At 42.9% G+C, this 14,746-nt stretch overlaps 1 protein-coding gene and 1 long non-coding RNA gene across 3 annotated transcripts; both read left to right on the top strand.

Moving 5' to 3' along the window:
- The first annotated feature begins 1,099 nt into the window (after nucleotides 1-1,099).
- Nucleotides 1,100-13,502, top strand: LOC109198892 (uncharacterized). 2 transcript variants are annotated; one of them, XR_002059435.1, is made up of 3 exons: nucleotides 1,100-1,121; nucleotides 3,642-3,689; nucleotides 3,792-3,826. It is a non-coding gene; the product is annotated as an uncharacterized LOC109198892 (long non-coding RNA). The 2 variants fall into 2 exon arrangements; XR_003218542.1 differs by lacking the exons at nucleotides 1,100-1,121; nucleotides 3,792-3,826 and adding exons at nucleotides 12,845-12,943; nucleotides 13,484-13,502 and having other exon boundaries at nucleotides 3,550-3,689.
- LOC109198893 (tonsoku-like protein) lies at nucleotides 3,838-4,836 on the top strand. The gene is made up of 2 exons (XM_019354198.2): nucleotides 3,838-3,891; nucleotides 4,433-4,836. The coding sequence occupies exons 1-2, from the start codon at nucleotides 3,861-3,863 to the stop codon at nucleotides 4,627-4,629; spliced, it is 228 nt and encodes a 75-aa protein (XP_019209743.1). The 5' UTR covers nucleotides 3,838-3,860; the 3' UTR covers nucleotides 4,630-4,836.
- Nucleotides 13,503-14,746: the final 1,244 nt, after the last annotated feature.

Genomic DNA, 14,746 nt, shown 5'->3' on the forward strand with positions numbered 1-14,746 from the left:
ATTGCTAAAACTCTGAATGTGTCCCCAAGTGCAGTCAGGAAAAAACGCTATGACAAAACTGGACCGCCCAGGAAAGGAAGACCAAGAGTCACCTCTGCTGCTGAGGATACATTCATCCGAGTCCCGAGGCTCAGAAATCGCAAGTTAACAGCAGCTCAGATTAGAGCCCAGATAGATGCCACACAGAGCTCCAGTAGCAGACACATCTCTACATCAACTGTTCAGAGTGTGTGAATCAGGCCTTTATGGTCAAATAGCTGCTAAGAAACCACGACTAAGGAAAAGCAACAAGCAGAAGAGATTTGTTTGGGCCAAGAAACACAAGGAGTGGACATTAGACCAGTGGAAATCTGTGCTGTGGTCTGATGAGTCCAAATCTGAGATCTTTGATTCCACCCACCGTGTCTTTGTGTGACGCAGAAAGGTGAACGGATGGTCTCCACATGCACGGTTCCCACTGTGAAGCATGGAGGAGGAGGTGTGATGGTGTGGGAGTGCTTTGGTGGTGACACCATTGCTGGGATTTTTTTCAAAATTGAAGGCACACTGAACCAGCATGGCTGCCACAGCATCCTGCAGCGACATGCCATCTCATCCAGTTTGTGTTTAGTTGGACCGTCATTTATTTTCCAACAGTACAATGAGCCAAACACACCTCCAGGCTGTGCGAGGGCTGTTTGACCAAGAAGGAGAGTGATGGAGGCCTGGCCTCCACAGTCACCTGACTAAACCCAATGGAGATGGTTTGGGATGAGATGGAGCACAGAGGGAAGGCAAAGGACCAACAAGTGCTCAGCATCTCTGGAACTCCTTCAAGACTTTTGGAAAACCATTTCAGGTGACCACCTCATGAAGCTCATGGAGAGAGAATGCCAAGAGTGTGCAAAGCAGTAATCAAAGCAAAGGGCGGCTATTTTAAAGAATCTGAAATATAAAACATGTAAATATTCATCAAAATAATGAAAAACTGTTAATGAGAAGATGTCATTTCAGTCAGTGGTGCACCAAAATTATTTTCCTTAATACAGCTATAATTGTGCTAACTTTGGTGAATGTGTTTGTTTTTGCAGTAAACTGGATGAGGATCATCTCTACATGGCTACGCAGACATCATGGCTAAGGTATCTGTTGCTGAGTACAACACTAAACACTTTTGAATTGAAACTCACATAGCTGGCTTAGCATAGACGGTAAAAAAACCTGTTATTGTTCTGTGTGCTGTTTATGTCATCGACCAGGGATGATGCTTTTGGGCTGATGGATTACTTGCAGGGCGCTGTACTGCCTAATCAAATCACTTATTGCAACTGGCACTCCCCTACCTTCAGTGTAGAATAGTTTAGTGTGGCCTGAAAAGCTAAGAGAGGGAAAAGAAATTAAAAACAGATGCACCAAACTGTGGCAAATTAACCAAATGTTAGCAGCTGCACTGTTAACAGTAGCACTAGCAGCTGCACTAGTAACTAGTCTTCTGGATGGTAGAGTTGTTGTTGGTTTAGGACACTGTAATATATCACTGCTTAGTGATTGCAGTCCGAATTGGGTCTGCTGGGTATATTTCTTCAGACACTTCATGCTGTCAAGGCCGGGAGAGCAGTACGTGGGAGTGAACATAAGTGCAGACACAATACAGAGCGGAAATAAGATTTCACAAGTTTTATTGAAATCACAGAATAAACTATGGTGAGACATGAATACGTGGCAGGGAAATCTCTGACGAGGAGTCTTGCAGGTGGCTCTGGAGGCGGGTAGCCCTCTGAGTGTTGAGTGAGTGAGTTGGGTTCCAGCCTTGTATTCTAGTAATGCAGAGGAAGCAGCAGGCAGGAGGACAGGCAGGTGAGAGCAGTGAGTAATTTAAGTCGAGAGAAGCAAGTTGCAGAATGAAGCTGGGATTTGACTGTGGAGACCAGCGTCCAGAGGAAGGAGTAAGGTGGTGACTTGACGAGATTGCTAAAGGCACAAAAGAGATCAAGTACTTGGCATGAACAAAGAAACGAACTGGTGAAGAACTGATGGCACACTGGTTTTAAATACTGTCTTGCTGAATGCCACAGATGGAAAACGCGTGGAGAAGTGTAGGTGTTGAACCAGGGCTCCACCCAAAAGGCAGATGCAGAGCGCAAGGCCAGGACAGAAACCACTGAACACTGACCTGGATCATGACATATATATAACACAAAGAATGGTGTGTTTAGCTTTAGGATCACCAAGTTCCCCAAAATAAAAAATAAAAACTGTTTGTGGTGAACACCTACACATCGAATAAAAATTAAAGCATGTGAGACTCAATCTCACTGCACACTTTGCCAGGCAAAGTGTGCATGGATCTGACAGACAGAAAGATCTGACAGACATGCTCCTAATGAGAAGACGGATGGTGTCCTGGGGATCTCCTGCAGATCCGGACCAGGGTATCACCGAACTTCTGGAAAAGTTGAGGTGTTTTATTGGATCTATGTCAGCGAGCATGGGGGGCAGTTAGTGGTATCAGGCATTGTCATTCCGAAGGAACTACATGCATACTCGAGCCACATGAGGCCAGGCATTGTCAGGCACCAGGAGGAACCCAGGATCCAATGCATCACCATAGGGTCTGATGTGAGTCCAAGGATTTCATCCCATTACTTAATGGGAGTCAGGGTGCCATTACTAGTCTGTTAGAGGTTTGTGCGTCTGTCCATGGATATGCCTCCCCAGACCAGTCATACTGAACGATGTTACAGGCGGCATAATGTTCTCCACAGCTTCTCTAGACCCTTTCACATCTGTCACATGTGCTCAGGGTGAACCTGCTATCATCTGTGAAAGCACAGGGCACCAGTGGTGGACCATTCTGGTATTCTACGGCAAATGCCAGACGGTGCTGGGCAGTCAGCAGAGGGTTGACAAGAGGAAGCTCTGTCCCAGGCCACCATCATAAAGTCGTTTGTTGATTGTTGATCAGAGACATTCATGTCAGTGGCCCTTAATTTACCGTTCGATCTACCCTCACCTATAGTCACGAGCTGTGGGTAGTGACCGAAAGAACGAGACTGTGAATACAAGCGGCGGAAATGAGCTTCCTCTGAAGGGTGGCTGGCCTCTCCCTTAGAGATAGGCTGAGAAGTTCAGCCATTCGGGAGGGGCCCAGAGTAGAGCCGCTGCTCCTCCACATCGAAAGGAGCCAGTTGAGGTGGTTCGGGCATCTGACAAGGATGTCCCCTGGGCGCCTCCTGGGTGAGGTTTTCCGGGCATGTCCCACCGGGAGATGGCCCGGGGCAGACCCAGGACACGCTGGAGAGATTATATCTCTCGGCTGGCCTGGGAACGCCTTGGTGTTTCCCCGGACAAGCTGGAGGAGGTGGCTGGGGAGAGGGAGGTCTGGGCTTCTCTGCTTGGGGAGATGGATGGATGGGCCTTCTGCAGGTCATTTTGTAGAACTCTGGCAAGTTTCATCTTGTTCATCTTTGCACAAAGCAGCAGATACCGGCCCTCCCCATCATTCGTACATCTGGTTTAAAAAAACAAAGATGGTGACACCGAAAATACTCAGTTTGATGCCTCAGTGCTTTGGAACTTCCCGTCGCTGATGTGGCTATATCTATCCGAAGTAATCAGTCTGTAGTTTGTATGCTTTTTTTCACCTTTCTCCCTTCCTTCAGAGTTGCCATGATGAAGAGGATGACGATGGAGAAGTGAAGAGTTTTGAAGTAGGTGATCATCGGTCTTGAATCTTCCACTAGTCTCCTCAAGTTTTTAGCAGTTTCATTTTTAGATGGTCTGCAATGATATGTGTCACCTTTCTAACAAAGGAAAAAGAGATGGAGAAGCAGAAGCTGTTGTATCAGCAGGCTCGGCTGCACGACCGTGGCGCTGCTGAGATGGTGCTCCAAACCATCAGTGCTAGTAAAGGTAAGTCTTGCCTATCGCCCCTACTCTTTACTGTAACTCAGCGGTGGCAAATATATTATGGCCCTTGTGATAGAACCAGGCTGTCCAATCCCTATGCCTGCTTACTCATTGATGTGTTAAAAGTAATTTGTTCTGGATATGACTGTTTGGGAGCCTATTCTTAGATCCACCGTTTCACACTAATTCACAATTTGATGATATTTGATGTTTTTATCACCTGTGCAAGTTGTACTTGGCAACAGTTTGTGTCTTGCTGTGCGTCTGTTTCCTTTTGACACATTTCTAAGTTTGAACATTTAGTATGTATGCACAGAGGTGTTGCTTGATGAGTACACACACAGACATTACAATATAGAAGTGTGGTTTAAAGATAAAAAACAAAACAAAAACTGATTAGTTGTGAATTAATTTTCCCTTTTATGGAGCAGAAAACGTTACTGGATGCTAGCTAATAGGCTACATTTGGATGTCAAATTTTATAGGGGGAAAAATGGAAATTATGGATATGAAATAAAATGTCTCTTTGTTGCTTAACCTGCAGGTTGTCAGGTCTCTGGCCCCTGGGAGAGTGAAGACCTGGACAGTTTGTCAGAGCTGGTCCAGGATATCCGTCTTTGCTCTCAGGCCCTCAACAAGCTGGACCGACAGACCTTGAAGCAGAGCTGGGTCAGGACTCAGTCACACGGACACTTTCTCGACCGAAACTCCAAGTGCCTCCTCTCCGCCACCTCCACTTGAGGGTGGGAGGTGTGATGATGTCGGCAGAACTTTGCTTCTGATGTCTACTCTTTATCACTGACGGTGGATTTTGAGCCAGTGTTCATAATAAAAGTGGTCATTTTTATAAACATTTTGTTTAGTGAGGCTACACCAAAAAGAAACAAGATAAAACCAAAATAAAGTGACATGCTGTCCACCAACAATCTGTTGATAGCTTGTGTTTTATGCATTTTGTCTGCCTTATTTATACATGTAAAGCTCTGTATCTGTATAAAGAGTTTGTGTTAGTGTGCGAGAGGTTTTGTGTCGCAATTGGTCCTGTTTTAATAAATAAATAATAAATAAATAAAGTTTATTTATATAGCACCTTTCAAGACAGAATCACAAAGTGCTGCACATAAAATTACAAGTCATAAAAGATTTAAAAAGACTAAATAAAACAGGCAAAAAATTAACCAAAAGCAGTTTTAAAAAGGTGAGTTTTGAGTTGTGTTTTAAAAACAGCTACTGAGTCCACAGTTCTTAATGCTTGGGGGAGAGAGTTCCACAGTCTAGGGGCCACAGTGGCAAAGCTCTATCACCCTTAGTCCTCCTCTTAGTATTTTTTTATAGCAAGTAAGCCCAGATCAGATGACCTCAAAGACCTGCTGGGACATAAGGCTGTAGCAGATCAAAGATGTAGGCAGGTGCCAGTCCATGCACAGCTCTGTAGGTCAAGACCAGGATCTTAAAATCGACTCTAAATTTAACAGGAAGCCAGTGTAACTGAGATAACAACGGTGTCACATGTGAGTACTTGGAGGATTTGTCAAAAGCCTAGCTGCAGCGTTTTGCACAACCTGCAGACGATCCAGAGAACCTTTGCTAAGACACATAAACAGCGAATTGCAATAATCCAAGCGTGACGAGATAAATGCATGTATAGCAATCTCCAGTTCAGATCGAGATAAATTCGGGCTTAGCCTAGCCACATTTCTTGAATGATAAAAACAAGACCGAACCAGAGATTTCACATGCCCATCCAATGTGAAACTGGAGTCAAAGGTGACACCTAAATTCCTGACAGAGGATTTAACATAGAGTGAGGGAGGACCAAGGGCTTTCACTATCTGCGATAGGAATCTATCAGGGGCGCATACGAGGACTTTGGTTTTCCCCTCGTTGAGCTGGAGGAAATTTGCAGCCGTCCTACGTTTGATCAAATCTAAGCAATCATTCAGACGCTGAAGCTTAGATAAATCCTCGGGCATAAAAGAAATGTACAACTGAATATCATCAGCATAACAATGATAAGAATGTCCTCAAAAGAGCCCATTATATGCTGGAGGGGAAGAAGATAAATTAAAAACAATAAAGGCCCCAAACTGACCCTTGAGGGACACCATAAGTAAGGGAGGTAGAGGATGACCTAAAATCGGAGACTGCCACAGAAAAGGATCGGTGATGGAGATAAGAGGAGAACCACTCTAATGCAGTTCCAGATACACCAACCCATTTTTTCAGCCTTTCAATGAGGATGTGATGGTCAGCTGTGTCGAAAGCTGATGTGAGGTCCAACATGAGTAGAACAGAGCATTTTCCTGCATCATTATCCATCAAGATATCACTTGAGACCCTAAGAAGAGCTGTCTCCGTGGAATGAAACTGACGAAAACCGGACTGAAACTTATCGTAAATGCCATGTTTATCTAGAGCTGCCATAAGTTGCTTATTATATTTTGTAGGATTTGATTTAAAAAAACACAAACACAATTAAAGTAACCAACGATGCTATACGTTGACATTGTTCTTTCACTGTAAGAATCAGCAGGCTATGGTGAATAATCACAGCGATTTTCAGGTCTCTGAAGAAATCTATCTAGGAGCTATGACAGTGTAAAGACACCCTGCATTTTAAATGTGCGGCGACATTTGAATGAGGCGCGTACCAGTAGAGGGAGCCAACGCACCACGAATGGTGCACAGCCACAGATGAGCTTTGTGTCATTTATTTGTGACATGCAGGATTGTCCGCAAAGAAATGTGGATAAGTTGTAAATCAAAAGCTAAAGAGCTCATTGCAGCTGTCATTTTCACTGAAGTCTCCATAGACTTTGAATGGGGACGTTTCTGACTTTGTGTTGCTTGGAGGCCATTTGCGAGAAAACGGCAACTCCTGCGATAATGACGGTGGCATTTTGTGAAAGGCAAGAAAAATACCTACGTTTTGATGTATAATTTGTGTTAATGAAGGCAAAATTGAGCGTTTGTTCAGACGTGAAGAAGAGATTGAGAAAGCGACAATGCCTGGCGTGTTTGGCGGTGGGTAGCAAGGCTAAGAAGCAATATTGAGGTAAAAGTTGAGGGATTTTGGGACAGCGGTAAAAAGGCAGAGAGAGCCCGTCTATAGGCTCGCCTGTAGGCTTCTAAGCAAGCGTAGCAGGTGAATTTCAGAGCCAGGGACTATTATTGTTTGTTTGGTATGTATCCCAACAAATGGTCCGCATGGGATTCGAACCACTGCCCCCTGTCTTCAATCTCCGCCATAGGGCCTGTCACTTTCCCATGAGCACGAGGGCGGCCAATGGAATGGGCGCAATTCTGGTATATTTATCTTCTTCTTTTTTTTTTTTTTTTTTTTTTTTTTTTAGCTCGATAGCTAGCCGGGAGCTCCAGGGCCACTGAAGCCGCCGAGAACGGCACAACTCCCGGCACGTCATTTTCAGATCACCGCGGACTTTCGCTACTCTGGTTAAACGTAAGTCACTTAGACAAGCTAGAAATGATATTGTTTGGCTTTTTTCAGTGTTTTATTTGTTCGTCAGTAAATCGGTTTGGCTGAGATTAAAGTGATTAGATTAGATAAAATAAAACTTTATTAATCCCCGGGTGGGTTCCTCCTTGGTTTTCTCACAGCTGACCAAACGTCAAACAGAAAACCAATTAAACAAAAGTGTGAGATGGTCGACAGTTTACGCCAGCGTCCTGTTATAATTTAGATAGCAAGGAGCAGGCGTCCGAGTTTATTCAACTCCACCGAGACAGCGGTGACGCTAACCAGAAGGCTAGACCGTCCAATTTCCCCAGCCATTTACTTCCGGCCTACCGACCTTCTGAGGACCCGGCCCACGTAGACCGCTCAGGCCGGGTCCTCAGGAGGATGCAGCCCATGAATTTGGACACGACCAATAACTGGTGCACCAACCATATCTTTTCTTGTGTAAATGTAAATTTGTCTGTTATTGTGTAAATACATTCGCTATTGTGTACTCTACACACACGGAGAGATGCCAAACTGCCTTTCACTGTTCTTGTAACAGTGACAATAAAAAGCTATTCTGTTCTATTCTATTCTATATTTGCTTGATATAATGTTTACATGTCTATTTGTTTTTAAAAATCTACCATGACTGGTTGGGGTGAGGTGTATGACAATAACAATCAATTATTTGCAGTATTGGTATTCCTGAGGTCAACCTTTAGTAACAGCAAAATAACTCTGCCTTAGCTTTGTAAAATTTTCATTACTAATTACTGAATAAATATTTTTTGCTCATGACATCTTTGATAGGATTTTGTAGGTCACAGAATACCTGTTGTTTGATCGAAGTTAATAATTCTTTTGCAGAAAGACACAGAGGACGAAGTTCGAGAGGTCATCAGGAACAACCTACATTTACAAGGAAAGGTAAGAAAAGGACACAAGTTACTTAAAGTATACTTACACATTATGCCTCTGGGCTTAGATTTTGCCATGGTGTCAGGTTGTTGTCAGTTTATCTTATTCTTGTGAAAGTAATGTCAAAGGACTGGTTTAAGAGAAATTCTTCAAATCTGGCACAAGGATGAAGTGATTCGATTTTGATGGTCGGTGGGCAAACTCGCAAATTTAGAGTCAAGTACTCAGATTCAGTTTAAATTTCACACAAATCTAGAGTAAGAGGACCTAAACGAACTGATGAACCTTTATGTCCATAAGATAAATAAGGCTACTTCACAGTGATATCATAGGTTATCCGAAAGATATAGAATAGGAATTCAATCTGTCAACAAGTGATTGAAGGAACTCTATCACTCCACATAGCCCCTATCCCACTAACATCACTAAACTCGTCTGTACGGGAGAGTACAGGCTGTATCAAAAAGAATCATTCGATTTCAAAGTGCTTTCATTCTGCAGCCATTCACCCGGAACAATTGCATTACAACAGCAGTGGCTGCAGTGACTACAGTGAACTATGGGATGACGTATTTCATTGATTATTCATAAACATTGAACATTTTGTATGTAAAACTTTATATTCAGCCATGTATTTTAAATTTAGTGTAAGCTTAAATACAGCCTTTTGAAAGTGTATGATTTATTTTGATACACTGTATATTCCAGAGTCATATGTGAAGCCATCTACTTGACAGCTAAAGCTTCACCCACACTGGGTCAGGAAACAGGACAATGATCCCAAACACACCAGCAGGAGAAAGAACTGAATCTGAAGTTATAGAGTGACTGAAATACTGAAAGTAGCAGGACCTTAAGAGTGCTGTGCGTAAATGAATGGCTTCAAACCTAAATCAACTGAAGCAACGTTATAAACAAGGGTGGGCCAAATTCTGCCACAATGATTTTAAAGACTTATGAAGTCATACAAAAAAACAACCAATTCAAGTTATTGCCAGCAGGTAGTTATACAAGCTACTGAATCATGAGCTTTACATGTGGTGTTTCTGCGTTTTGGCTTTTGTTTTGTTAAAGTCGAGACAGATGTAACCAGTTGGTAGATGTTGGTTGGTACTATATATTTATATATTCACAAAGGTGCTTAACCTTGTGAATGGGCCAATAGAGTCATGCATTTCTCTGTGTGTCTTACAAAGTCAGAGGACCCAGCAATTCGTTGGCAGATGGCTCTGTACAGAGACCTCCCAAACCACTATGAGGATACTACTGACCAGAGAAGACTGTGGAGAGAATCCTGGATATTGGTCATGTCCTCTTCCACCTGGAGCAGGTCTATATATTCAAGTGTGAGTTGATTTTGCGCATTTTTGTGCCAACGTAGAGAGTATAGCTTTAAGGTACCCCACGGTCCTCTTAAACTAGCTGATTGGTCTTCATTAAAGCTGACCACATACTTCTCCAGGATAATATGGCTTCCAGATGGTAAGGTACACCAACTAAATATCTAGTATACTGAGTGGTTCAGTTTGTGTCTTCAGGTGGAGCATCCTCAGCGCAGTAAGAAGGCTGTGTGGCACAAACTGCTTTCAAAACAGAGGAAGAGAGATGTCGTCGCTTGCTTCAGGATGGCACCACTCTATAACTTGCCAAGGTATGTTCTCAAACACACACACATGTAAAATGAAGAAGAAATATTTAAAATTCTGCACTTTATTATTTTCCCACCCTCATCTACAGCCACACCTCGGGCTAGTGAGGAAAGGTTGTGGATATATGTTGCACCTACAGTGCAGCCCTTTATAAGCAGCAGAAGATGGGTAGATAAACAGTTATTAGTCATCCATGTATCTCTCTCATACTAGGCACCGGGCTGTAAACTTGTTCCTGCAGGGCTATGAAAAGTCCTGGATGGAGACAGAGGAGCACTACTTTGAAGATAAACTCATAGAAGACCTCGCTGTAAGTTAATTTCATTAAAAAAAAACAAAACGAGTGGAATTCTTCTGACTACTCTGGAATTTTTGCTTGTTTTGAAGGCAAATTATGTGTTAATTTCTTCAGTGTATAGCAGAGTTTTAGCACTTTGTGAATGTGTGTTGATTTCAGAACCAGGTGAACAGGAGCATCTGAGGAAGAGGAGGGGCAGAAACACAACACATAGATCCCCTGCATCAGCTCATCCAGCTGTTCAGCAGAACAGCCCTAACAGAAAATGGTGTGTATTTTACACACTACCTGTTAAAAGTCCCTATTTTCCAGTTATTTGTTGCAGTTCATGTCGTTAAAGTCCAATGAATAGCTTGAAATGGTACAAAGGTAAGTGGTGAGCTGCCAGAGGTTAGGTTACCCAAACTGAAAAATAATGTACATTTCAGAATTATACCAAAAGGCCTTTTTCAGGGACACAACATGGGTTAACAATTCAAAGCTGTTCTGCAGCAGTGAAGGTTGATCAAGCCTTGAAAGCTGCTGCTACTAATTCCTACAGGTGTTCCAACTTGGATTAATTCCAACCCCCTCTGTCTGCATAAAGCAGTGTTGGTGCCATACCCTTGTGAGCATCAGCTGAACAGTACTGTACTGCAGTAAGTAGTGTGTTGCTACAAAAATGGTGAGAAAAAGACCATTAACAGTGGAAGAGAGAGAGACCATCATAACACTTAAAAATGTAGGTCTGTCCTGACAAAGAAAGTCAAAGTGTCAGTGAGTACAGTTTCCTCACCATCAAACGCACTGAGAAACAAACTGTGACAGGAAGAGGTCTGCAGACCCAAAGACACGACTGAATCACAGGACAAGGTTCTGAGAGTTAACAGCTTGTGTGATAGGCAGCTCACAGGACAACAGCTTCAAGCACATCTATCTCAAGGAGCTTCGTGATGTAGTCACCTGAAATGGTTTCATTTCACAGGTGTGCCTGTCAGGGTTCATTTGTGGAGTTTCTTGCCTTCTTAATGGGGTTGGGACCATCAGGTGTGTTGTGCAGAAGTCAGGTTGGTACACAGCTGACAGCCCTGTTTGACAACTGTATTAATTTATAATATGGCAACAACCAATGAGGTAAGTAAAGAGAAATGACAGCCCATCAGTCAGTCTGGGAATTGCTAAAACTCTGAATGTGTCCCCAAGTGCAGTCAGGAAAAACGCTATGACAAACTGGACCGCCCCAGGAAAGGAAGACCAAGAGTCACCTCTGCTGCTGAGGATACATTCATCCGAGTCCCGAGGCTCAGAAATCGCAAGTTAACAGCAGCTCAGATTAGAGCCCAGATAGATGCCACACAGAGCTCCAGTAGCAGACACATCTCTACATCAACTGTTCAGAGTGTGTGAATCAGGCCTTTATGGTCAAATAGCTGCTAAGAAACCACGACTAAGGAAAAGCAACAAGCAGAAGAGATTTGTTTGGGCCAAGAAACACAAGGAGTGGACATTAGACCAGTGGAAATCTGTGCTGTGGTCTGATGAGTCCAAATCTGAGATCTTTGATTCCACCCACCGTGTCTTTGTGTGACGCAGAAAAGGTGAACGGATGGTCTCCACATGCACGTTCCCACTGTGAAGCATGGAGGAGGAGGTGTGATGGTGTGGGAGTGCTTTGGTGTGACACCATTGCTGGGATTTTTTTCAAATTGAAGGCACACTGAACCAGCATGGCTGCCACAGCATCCTGCAGCGACATGCCATCTCATCCAGTTTGTGTTTAGTTGGACCGTCATTTATTTTCCAACAGTACAATGAGCCCAAACACACCTCCAGGCTGTGCGAGGGCTGTTTGACCAAGAAGGAGAGTGATGGAGGCCTGGCCTCCACAGTCACCTGACCTAAACCCAATGGAGATGGTTTGGGATGAGATGGAGCACAGAGGAAGGCAAAAGGACCAACAAGTGCTCAGCATCTCTGGGAACTCCTTCAAGACTTTTGGAAACCATTTCAGGTGACCACCTCATGAAGCTCATGGAGAGAGAATGCCAAGAGTGTGCAAAGCAGTAATCAAAGCAAAGGGCGGCTATTTTAAAGAATCTGAAATATAAAACATGTAAATATTCATCAAAATAATGAAAACTGTTAAATGAGAAGATGTCATTTCAGTCAGTGGTGCACCAAAATTATTTTCCTTAATACAGCTATAATTGTGCTAACTTTGGTGAATGTGTTTGTTTTTGCAGTAAACTGGATGAGGATCATCTCTACATGGCCTACGCAGACATCATGGCTAAGGTATCTGTTGCTGAGTACCAACACTAAACACTTTTGAATTGAAACTCACATAGCTGGTTTAAAAAAACAAAGATGGTGACACCGAAAATACTCAGTTTGATGCCTCAGTGCTTTGGAACTTCCCGTCGCTGATGTGGCTATATCTATCCGAAGTAATCAGTCTGTAGTTTGTATGCTTTTTTCACCTTTCTCCCTTCCTTCAGAGTTGCCATGATGAAGAGGATGACGATGGAGAAGTGAAGAGTTTTGAAGTAGGTGATCAATCGGTCTTGAATCTTCCACTAGTCTCCTCAAGTTTTTAGCAGTTTCATTTTTAGATGGTCTGCAATGATATGTGTCACCTTTCTAACAAAGGAAAAGAGATGGAGAAGCAGAAGCTGTTGTATCAGCAGGCTCGGCTGCACGACCGTGGCGCTGCTGAGATGGTGCTCCAAACCATCAGTGCTAGTAAAGGTAAGTCTTGCCTATCGCCCCCTACTCTTACTGTAACTCAGCGGTGGCAAATATATTATGGCCCTTGTGATAGAACCAGGCTGTCCAATCCCTATGCCTGCTTACTCATTGATGTGTTAAAAGTAATTTGTTCTGGATATGACTGTTTGGGAGCCTATTCTTAGATTCACCGTTTCACACTAATTCACATTTGATGATATTTGATGTTTTTATCACCTGTGCAAAGTTGTACTTGGCAACAGTTTGTGTCTTGCTGTGCGTCTGTTTCCTTTTGACACATTTCTAAGTTTGAACATTTAGTATGTATGCACAGAGGTGTTGCTTGATGAGTACAACACAGACATTACAATATAGAAGTGTGGTTTAAAGATAAAAAAACAAAAACAAAAACTGATTAGTTGTGAATTAATTTTCCCTTTTATGGAGCAGAAAACGTTACTGGATGCTAGCTAATAGGCTACATTTGGATGTCAAATATTTATAGGGGAAAATGGAAATTATGGATATGAAATAAATGTCTCTTTGTTGCTTAACCTGCAGGTTGTCAGGTCTCTGGCCCTGGGAGAGTGAAGACCTGGACAGTTTGTCAGAGCTGGTCCAGGATATCCGTCTTTGCTCTCAGGCCTCAACAAGCTGGACCGACAGACCTTGAAGCAGAGCTGGGACAGGACTCAGTCACACGGACACTTTCTCGACCGAAACTCCAAGTGCCTCCTCTCCGCCACCTCCACTTGAGGGTGGGAGGTGTGATGATGTCGGCAGAACTTTGCTTCTGATGTCTACTCTTTATCACTGACGGTGGATTTTGAGCCAGTGTTCATAATAAAAGTGGTCATTTTATAAACATTTTGTTTAGTGAGGCTACACCAAAAGAAACAAGATAAAACCAAAATAAAGTGACATGCTGTCCACCAACAATCTGTTGATAGCTTGTGTTTTATGCATTTTTGTCTGCCTTATTTATACATGTAAAGCTCTGTATCTGTATAAAGAGTTTGTGTTAGTGTGCGAGAGGTTTTGTGTCGCAATTGGTCCTGTTTTAATAAATAATAATAAATAAATAAAGTTTTATTTATATAGCACCTTTCAAGACAGAATCACAAAAGTGCTGCACATAAAATTACAAGTCATAAAAAGATTTAAAAGACTAAATAAACAGGCAAAAATTAACCAAAAGCAGTTTTAAAAGTGAGTTTTGAGTTGTGTTTTAAAACAGCTACTGAGTCCACAGTTCTTAATGCTTGGGGGAGAGAGTTCCACAGTCTAGGGCCACAGTGGCAAAAGCTCTATCACCCTTAGTCCTCCTCTTAGTATTTTTTTTATAGCAAGTAAGCCCAGATCAGATGACCTCAAAGACCTGCTGGGGACATAAGGCTGTAGCAGATCAAAGATGTAGGCAGGTGCCAGTCCATGCACAGCTCTGTAGGTCAGACCAGGATCTTAAATCGACTCTAAATTTAACAGGAGCCAGTGTAACTGAGATAACAACGGTGTCACATGTGAGTACTTGGAGGATTTTGTCAAAAGCCTAGCTGCAGCGTTTTGCACACCTGCAGACGATCCAGAGAACCTTTGCTAAGACACATAAACAGCGAATTGCAATAATCCAAGCGTGACGAGATAAATGCATGTATAGCAATCTCCAGTTCAGATCGAGATAAATTCGGGCTTAGCCTAGCCACATTTCTTGAATGATAAAAACAAGACCGAACCAGAGATTTCACATGCCCATCCAATGTGAAACTGGAGTCAAAGGTGACACCTAAATTCCTGACAGAGGATTTAACATAGAGTGAGGGAGGA

Source organism: Oreochromis niloticus, unplaced genomic scaffold (genome assembly GCF_001858045.2).
Source record: "Oreochromis niloticus isolate F11D_XX unplaced genomic scaffold, O_niloticus_UMD_NMBU tig00008537_pilon, whole genome shotgun sequence".
In the NCBI taxonomy this organism is placed as follows: Eukaryota; Metazoa; Chordata; class Actinopteri; order Cichliformes; family Cichlidae; genus Oreochromis; species Oreochromis niloticus.

Excerpts from the sequence above, each read along its gene's own strand:
- LOC109198893 (XM_019354198.2), top strand. The coding sequence starts at position 3,861 with ATGGTGCTCCAAACCATCAGTGCTAGTAAAG. Across the intron at positions 3,892-4,432 it reads AACCATCAGTGCTAGTAAAG|GTTGTCAGGTCTCTGGCCCC; the intron begins GTAAGTCTTGCC and ends CTTAACCTGCAG.